This window comes from Geospiza fortis, unplaced genomic scaffold, assembly GCF_000277835.1.
Source record: "Geospiza fortis unplaced genomic scaffold, GeoFor_1.0 scaffold318, whole genome shotgun sequence".
Classification (NCBI taxonomy): Eukaryota; Metazoa; Chordata; class Aves; order Passeriformes; family Thraupidae; genus Geospiza; species Geospiza fortis.
In genome coordinates, this window is record NW_005054371.1 from 877,155 (window position 1) to 886,487 (window position 9,333).

At 40.2% G+C, this 9,333-nt stretch overlaps 1 protein-coding gene across 2 annotated transcripts in view; it reads right to left on the reverse strand.

The window, feature by feature from the left end:
- Positions 1 to 9,333, reverse strand: part of DOCK10 (dedicator of cytokinesis 10) — a 117,389-nt gene that overhangs the window by 32,450 nt on the left and 75,606 nt on the right. For both annotated transcript variants that reach the window (XM_031060039.1, XM_031060038.1), the window contains exons 22-28: positions 8,977 to 9,063; positions 8,347 to 8,439; positions 6,285 to 6,403; positions 4,062 to 4,131; positions 2,198 to 2,311; positions 1,045 to 1,116; positions 495 to 641 (exon numbers count right to left, since the gene is read on the reverse strand). In XM_031060039.1, the coding sequence (XP_030915899.1) occupies positions 495 to 641; positions 1,045 to 1,116; positions 2,198 to 2,311; positions 4,062 to 4,131; positions 6,285 to 6,403; positions 8,347 to 8,439; positions 8,977 to 9,063 (702 nt within the window). The remainder of the gene's footprint in view (positions 1 to 494; positions 642 to 1,044; positions 1,117 to 2,197; positions 2,312 to 4,061; positions 4,132 to 6,284; positions 6,404 to 8,346; positions 8,440 to 8,976; positions 9,064 to 9,333) is intronic.

Genomic DNA, 9,333 nt, shown 5'->3' on the forward strand with positions numbered 1-9,333 from the left:
CCTACAATAGGGTAGGGAATGCAATCTTGAATTCCCTCCTTCTCTGCAGTTCCTGAACTCTGCAAAACTAGCAGAGCCTTCTGCTACACACATTCAAACATGGTTCCTTGATTAGGAACAGTTAATCCACCCACTGTCATTCAGAATTACAGCATTTAACAAAAGAGCATCACAGTCCAAGTCTAACTAAAGTCACATGCCTTACCAAATGTTTGACCCATTTGAATATAAGGAAAGAATCTGCAGAACTTGAAAACTTTGACTCTTTAAGAGCATAGACAGAAATGAATTAAAATTGCTTTAGAGCAGATTACACAAAGCTTTTGCATCCTCAAAGACCAAAGGCCATAGAAAACTGAACAGTCACCACTGAATTTGGAAACTGAGCCATCTCCACTCAGAACTGGTTTTACTCCCTTTGACTAGACTGGACTGGTCTGGAGTTTGTATTAAATATGGGGAAGTGCATGTGCTGCAATGACAGAACACCTCACCTTGAGAAATTTGGCAGTGCTGTAGTTTGCATTCCTGGTTTCCTCAAGAGCATCTTTGTACTTCCAAACAACATGGTCTGCTAAAACCATCACAAGTGTGTCCAGCTCAGTTTGAAATGATTCTGGAAACCTCCGAGTCCGAGAAACCTAAGCAGGGAATAGATCACCAACTTAAGAGTGCATGATGCTACACATCAAACATTCAGGCCAAGAACAAAGACAATAAACCACAGGCCATTCTACATAGGAGAAAAATATTCCTAGAGTTCCATGGATCTATTCTGAGCACAAACCCCAGACAGAAGAGTCTGGTCCATAGGAAAATGGAAAATATGTCCTCAACCTATCCTCAATCTATCTTTGTACAATCAAGAACAGGTTTGAGCCTAGCAAGTAAGATAATGTTTTTGTAGGTCAGCCAAATATTTTACCAAGTATCACAGGATTTATTTTATTGGCCAGTCAAGTAGTAAAATCAGGTACATTCAAGTGTATTTGCCAGGATTCTGCATTTTATATTTTCCAAAAGAGATTTTGTATATAAACTTACCTTTATTTTCTTTGTATCAACCAAGTGCTGTGCCATTGATTTTAAGATGACTGCAAAGAAGAACCAGGAATGCTGTTCAAAAGAAGGAAGAGAGTGAATAAATAATGATTACCTGATAAACACCTTATAATGCATCACCATTCCTTACAGATGGATTGCATGTCTTGGTAATGCACAGTGTTAAACACTATGTGACAAATAAATTTAAAAATCTAAGTGCCAGGTATTTGAGTAACACTGGATCATGTCCTTAAGAGAGGTGAGGCCATCTCAGGCATTTTGTCGGTGGCTTTTTGCAATAAGGAGCCTCCAAAGAGCACTCCTACAAACTTCCCATTCCTACTGAGCACTGTCTTCATGGTTTGCTTGCAGGGAATGGCAGAAAGGTGTGATTCAGAGAACCTCAGAGAATAACCTGCCCTGTGAGTTCCATCAGATATTTGGTAATTTGGCACAGAATAAGATAGTACTTGAACAGAGGGGTTCTTCAAATACCATTTGAAATGGTGAGTAAGTATGATACAGATTAATATCTCAGGATATATACGAAACAAATACACATACTCATTGAAAAAAACCTCAAACCTCCCCACAATAAACCCAATCACAGGCAATTTTTTGTGGCCCAGCATTTCTGCAGGTTTTCTGCCCTTTTCAGACGATGTTGTGCTAATGGCTCAATAAAGAAAATCAGAACTGGTTCATTTTAAACAGGTGAACACATTTTTGCCTCTGGGAAGTCCTGGGCTGGACTGGGTAGTTCTTGTACCATAACCTAGAGGCTCAGGGACAGACCTTACAGATGTATGAATTTCATACAGATCAACATTTTCCTTGCATCTTCCAAGTTAAAAATTAAAACAGAGTATCCTAAAATTAATTACCCACATCATACTGTGTAAGAATTAGGTCTCAGGTTCTGACTGAGCTGTAACAGACAGGAGGAACTTTATTATGCAAACCACAGCATCCTGAGATACGTGTTATACTGAGAACCTGCAACAGCTCTGCTCAGTCTGACTGTGGAATCACTGCAGGACATGATTTGCACAAAGGTCATGCAGGGAAAAGGAAGAGGAGAAAGAGATAAGTGAGTTTCAGGCAGAAAACCAGTAGTAAAACTACAAATGTGCTAATTCAAGGTATCATTCACCTTTAAAACCTGTTTCACAGTTACTTGTTCATTTGACTTCAGCAGCCCAGTCACATTCTTGGAAAGCTCCTCATGGACAGTTCTTTCATCAAATGATTTGGTCCTGAAGACGTACTGAAGAAGAAAGCAAAAACGAAAAATCTCAAAATGTGCACTAAAAAAACCCCCAAAAATCCTCAGTAGGAGATGATAAATCATTTGTGTACCACTAACAGCTGACAATCTTTGCTGCCAAAAGATCTTGACTAAACAATCCATTCACATAAAGTTTAATTTCTCTGGCAGTGATGGCACAACACTACACAACCTCAGTTTTAAACACAGCTTCCTGTTGACTTCAACTTAATGTGAATCAAGAGGAAATTCTGCTTAAAACCAGTCCTATGATTTACTATTCAATAGATTATAGGATCCTGACACCTCCAAACTGCCTTTCAAGCCATTCCACCTGGGAAGAAAAGAAAAGGCAAGCAGAGGAAGAGTGGAGGGTTTTCCACCCACCTAGTCCAGGTCCTTCCCTCCTGCTCCTTCCCTCCAGTGGCAACAGCTACTCAGAGCTGGTAACAACTCCTCATGCTGAAAGGTGTAGAGCACCCACTGCAGCTGACTGATGGGCAGAACTATATCCCTTGTAGAAAAAGAGCCCCCAAGGGAGGAATTTACCTACCAAGTTGATAGGAACTCATAAACCTACCATGACTACCCAATAATTTAAGCTAATAGTTTGGTACCACTGAACCTTCCCTAAAGCAAGAGCTCTGACAGGGAATCAGTTTGGATTAAAAATCTTTTCAATACAACCAGGTTGGCAAAAGAAACTAATATTTCTTGAAAACACATTATTAATATTCAGCTTTGTTTCCATAGCAGATGCCATAAGCTTCTCCCTGTGCAGTTTGGCACTTCTGGGTCCAGTTATTTAAGTCAGTGTAATTTCACATTATTGCTGCATTGTGAGTCACAATTCTCGACTTACTTATTCCCCAAACAGCATTTGTAAAGTAGGTATTTGTTTCCTTACAGATGGAAAACAAAGAGATTACCAGCTATTGGGTTTTGACTGCTGCTGGAAATGAGAAAACAGACCAAGTGGACTTTTGGTGTAACTTAATGATCACCTGTAATTTCAAACATTATTAGCTGGTCATGTAGTAGATATCTACTGCAATATTAAAAAGATATTGAGTAGAAGTAGTTTTAATACCCATTTAATTAACTACATTTGCATGTTACATAGCTTATTTATTTTGGAGCCTGAAGAGCTCTGCTGGACCTCAGCAGAATTCTTCTGTGTTTAAACTGGGGTACTTGAGACTAAAACTGAACTACTCAGAGGCTGAGGTGCATGACCTGTGAACACATACATCCATGCAGACTGCAAGCAGCATCAAATGCCTCTACTGGTACCTGTAGAGTTGAAGTTTCACAATCTTTCATGTTATCTGCCCTTTCCCCTCTGTCAAACTCTGCACAGAGGGAAATTCTTGCTTTAGCATCATTTCAAAGACTGACACCCTACATACTACACTCCTAAAAGCTCAGTGCTAGTACATTTGCACCAGAGTTTGGCTCTCAAATATAAGTTCTGAATGCACTGCAGCTTCTCCCTCCTGTGCTTGCTCAGCTTGGTGCTCTGTGGGAAAAAAGCTGCAGCAGTAGCACAGACCTGAGCAGCTGCTTGTCCTCAACAGAAGAGTTTTAAAGTTTCTTAACCAGAGAGTCTCTCAGTGGCAGAAAGTTATGATGCAAATGCAGAAAAAGCTACAAACAAGTAGAACTAAGAGTAAACAGGAAAAAACCCACAAAACCACCAAACTCAACCCATCTCTCCACAAAAACATGAACATTTCAACACCGGCCGTACCGTCACGTAAGAATTGATGCAGTTGTCTAGTTGTTCTTCATGGCACTTGGCAACAATGTTGGTAAGAACTCTGCAAGATAAAATAAGAACAAAAATTGAGCTATTTTTTGTCATAAGGCAGAGAAAGTCTTGATACTCACATTGTACTGTTCTTGTAAGCTCATCTAAAACATTGCATGAGAGATGTGATCCAAATGATGAATAACATGTGCAAAATCTGTCCACTGGGAAAAGCCAGTCATTTCTTGGGCTTTCCACTGCTTGGATTGTGCTGTTATATATGCATTTGCTTAACATTGCACCCAGTGTTAAGGATAATAACTGTACTGTCACCACAACAAGAGAAAACATTAACTAACTGAACTTTATGCAGGCCTTGGATACTTAGGGATAACAGAAGTGAGAATACTTTAATGAAACAGAGCGGCAAGAGCACCTTTCTCCAGGAACACTACTTGCTAAGCTCTCCTGTGTCCTGACTGTGGCCCACATACCAGTGCTCCTTTTGACTAGCCTGGTGATTTGAGTGGCTTCTGGCAATTCTTATTATCGGATCCAAAAGCTTTCTAAGTCCCTTAAGTATTTTTAATTTATCTCATTTCTTGCTTTTAGTAGAAGAAGCAAAACTTGTAGCAAAACACAAAAGCTATGGCAATTAGTTGTGGGCATTCTGATCTTTTAACCTTCATTATGATTTGAAACTGAAATGAGTTCTGGCAAAAATGTGACAGAGAAATGACACGACTTGGCCCTCAGACAAGTAAATAACCATGAGTATAAAAGGAATAATGTTTCCTCCACAACACATAAGCCAATCCATGCTCTCATTCTGTTGTTGTTGCTTTCAGAAAGTTCAACACAAGCTGCTTCAAGCTATTCAGAGCAAAACACAGTGTGTATATATAGGACACGTCAACGAATGACACACAGCAGACATGCATATTCCCACTGGCATCAGCTCTGCCAGCACAAAAGACAAGACACCACACATGCAAGAAAAACACTGAGAATCCTTATTTTCCTGTTTTTTTGGGCCAGGTGTGTGTATAGTCAAAATCTGAAGCATGGAAAAAAATATCATCCTTCCATTTTTCCATCTAATCATTAAAACTGTATTTTAAACAGCTGCTTCTTCTGCAGCATTTTCCCAGCCAGTTATCTGATGCTGAAATTGTACCCTGGGACACAATTCATCATTTTCTCTAGACTTAACATCAGTTGATTTGCTGGCCACAAAGGTGTCCCCAACAAACGCCTGCTGGCCTCTCCCCCTTTAAAAACAGTGTGCAGTGATGAAATCCCCACACACTTATGAGGAAAGGATTTTTTAACCCTAGTACCTAGCTGTGGTAAAACTGGACTTTGCCCTGAAAAATGATCCTTTGATAAAGCAGATTGAAACTCTTGCTTTCCAAGGCTAAGATGGGGAACTCAATCTCCTTCTTCCTTTAAGTTTCCCTAAATAATTGTTCTTCAGGAACAAATTCTGAAGCACAATCTGTGGAAGGAAAGAAAAAATACTGACAGCAGATCAGTCTAACAGGGTTGCAGAGGACAGTGGTAATTTTTTCCTAGTAGGAGTATTGTAGTCCCCATGTTTAGCTGCTGGAGGAAGTACAACAAAAACATCACTATGGACACAAGCAAATGCAACACAACTTTCTGCCCTCCTGCAGAGACCAATAATAATAATCTTGCCAGTATTTTTTTCCTGATGCCCTGATTAACAGCATCAATTTCATTATGTGAGGGGTGAGAGACTCAGCAAATCATTGCAGTTGTTTGCCTGCTCTCTGGAAAATGCTTCTATTGCTTTTCAGTTATTGCTGATATATTCTAATTAAAAAATGCTCCTGAATGGTGTGACCTGGTTCCATCTGCACAGGGTGAAGCAAGATGTTGAGCTCTCCCTGTGCTGAACTCCACATCCTCAGAACCAAACAGAAGCCAAAGGTGAAACCCAGCTTTGTCAGGAAGCTCTTAGCTGCTCAGGAATGAGACCTTCCCCTAGGATTCCCTCAGGGCAATCAGACATGCCCACCATGGTCAATAATTTCCAGCCACATGATCCCGATACTTCCATGTGTGATTTGCAGAGCCCAGTGCTGGGGGGAAGCAGCATTCTCACTTACTGAGGTCTAAATGAGCAGCTATAACTGGACTGACATCTGCATTTGTGCTCCTGAGTGAATTCTGTACATCCCACAGGAGCTATCCAGATACCTGGTCACTGCTGTTGCAACTTCATCATCACTGCTTTGCACCAAAACCCAGAAGAGCTGGTTCAGGACTACAGGAAGAAAATTCATAATCACATGGATCTTCTCAATCCTCAACAAATTCTGTAAGGGAGGTAAGAAGGAAAGGGAGAGAGTTTCAGAGTAAGCAATGAGAGCTGGCAGGTGCCAGCAGGTAAAATGCAGAGCAGCCACTGGTCACAGCAGCAGGAAAACAGGGCAACCAAGCAGGGAACTGGTTCCCCATGAAGCTTATTTTAAATATGACCATCAACACAACTGTAGGTATTGTCCAAAATTCCAGTATTTTGTGCTATACTGACTTAAGGCCAAGAAAAAAAAAAAAAGGGGAGAAATCAACCCAAATTTTTGTATTTCACTAAGGATACTACCTGAGGGCAAAAAAAGAAGTCAACTATTTCCAAAATATGCATTTTCTAGTATTTTTAGGAAAACTTCTTTTTTTTTTAATGCAAGGATCTGTAAAATCCAACATGTTGTGCCTAAAATACTTTTGTTAAAAGCACAGTGGTAAAAATGAATATTAACACGCTATCCTGACATTTTATTATCTTCTCTAATCAAGGAAGGTATTGAGCTTTTAATAAAAAGCGACCAAACTCTTATGAATTTCTCATATGCTTTTATTTCCAAATGATCCCAGAACTTCTAGCAAAGGTACTAGCAATTCATAAATAAAAGCAAAATACCCTAGGGAAGATTATTTACTATGGTTATATTGCATAGTTAATTTCTTGTTGCATACAACATTGTCTCTGTTCTCTAATAAATTCACTGGAATGTTTTTAGAAGGTAAACTACAAACAGCAGAAAAGAATAGTGCAATTCTGGTGGTTTAGACAACCAGCTTACTGACTAGCAAGATGTAAAGTTTTTGTGGATTCCTAAACTTTGCCCATTATACTCAATGGCTTTCCAAAAATTAATTTAGGACTTCATTCTGTAGAGGTAGAACCTCTAAATAACACTGATGCTTTGATTTGTGAACACACACACACCTTACATTTTTTTAAAATCAAGACAGTATTTGAAAACAAACCCACTCTTTTCAGGTCTGCAGGTAGAGCTGCATCTACAAACAAAAGTAGTGGCCATCCTTATGGATTTGTCCAGAGAACTACCACAATTTATTGGAACTATTCTTTGCTTATTAAAGAAAAAATCTCTCCCCAAGCAGCTGGTACCTGGTTAAGGTAGGCTCCTACAGGAAAACATCACCAGTGAAGGAAGGGGGAAAGCACCTACATGGTGCCAACACCTAAACCCCCAAACACCTGCTGGATTTTACAGAGTGCTAAAATGAAATACAATAAATGCCATAATATGATGTTCCAGTCAGTTCAGAGATGGAACAGAGTCACATCTGCCTTCACTTTTCTTGCTCATCTGTCTTTAATGTTCCACAAGCACAGTGCACAGCAAGAACTCTGGATTTCAGCACTCATGAACAGATGAAGAGTTAAGACCTTACATTTATCTGCTGCTCTTTTAATTTGCTTGTCACACTCCTCCCTTCTCAGAGTTTTTGACCTCTACTGAATACAGGTACATTTAATGCAGCTCTTGCTTCATTTTTGCAGATGTTCTTCCTGGTTTCAGAACTTGGGGGGCAACAAGCACCCTTGATTTATACACACCAAACACCCTGAGCAGCCCTTGGAATGGCATCAGGTTTTTAGAGGAGGTAAGAAGTTATTTAAGGCAAGAGAGGATTATCAGCAATACTGCAGCTCCACATCTTCCTTCACCAGACATTACTGGAGCAACATTCCCTGATCCCCTGATGGGATCAGAGCTTGGCATGGCTGGATTAGCTGCTGCTGGGCAGACGCAGCCCTGCTCTAGATAAGAGGGGATGGGAGGCAGCTGGTGACCAGCAGAGCATCTGTCACATCAAGTCCATCTGACTGGAGCTGTCACAGACCCTCTGCCCCCTGGGTAAACCTGTGCCATGGCTGGAGCTCTGCAGTGGGGGATGAGTTGAGAGAAAGCCCCAAATGTGGGTTGTACTATATGGGTTACTTTACCTTACAAGAATTGATAAAGTTTGAGGTAGGAGGCTGAGACAGATCCTTTTCCCTTTCCTGGCACTGATGGAAAAAGTTATTCAGGTATGGATCCTAAAACAGGAAACATTCACATTAATGTATATTACAGATGATTGGAATTTAGTGCCAGAAATTGGTTACAGCAATCACCCATGAACTCACTTGGTCCCCACCATCTTATACAGGAGTCACAGAAAGAAGATCAGTTTCTTGAGTCCAACCCATTGGTCAGCATAGTTTGCTAAATGCCAGGTGCTTTGACAAATCCTTTTTACCGTTGTGAGTTATTAATTTTTTTCTCACAACCTACGAGATTTCGAAGGCAGGACTTTTTTTTTCTTGCTGGCGCTCATAATTTATTTCCTTGCTGTTTAAACTGATATTCCACAATTTTTGTATTGGTATGATGTTAAAAAAATTTTATTTTTTCCTTGAACTTTGTAATCTTTAAGTATGTATTCCATCATCGGCATCTTGTCTTTCTGCACTGAAATAGTCTTTAAATGTTCTAGAAACAAATTCATGCATGGTTTTAAAACCCCTTTCAGACACACCCTGACATTTTTTGTGTGTAAGCAGGTCACAGAGCTGAGAGGAATGTTGCCTTACCTGAGTATTTACTGTTGATACAACGAAAGTAGAGACTTTGAAAAGTGGTTTCCCACTGTCCACCCATTTTATATCACTGCCAATCTGCTGTTAAAGCAAAAACAACAAAAACATATTTTTCCACCTGTTTCCTACTTCATCAAGTTTGCATCAAATTTTCAGTGCACAGCTTTGCACATGAGAGCGCCTGACCTGCACTGGCTGCTGTGCTTTCACAAACACCATCACTGCAGCACAGACCCACTTTTCAGCACAAGGCCAATGCTGCCATTCAAGGGACCAGATCCTGCCCCACCCTGTCCTCATGACAATGGCAAAACAAACACAAGGAGGCAGAAAAGATCCAAGCTGGACTGG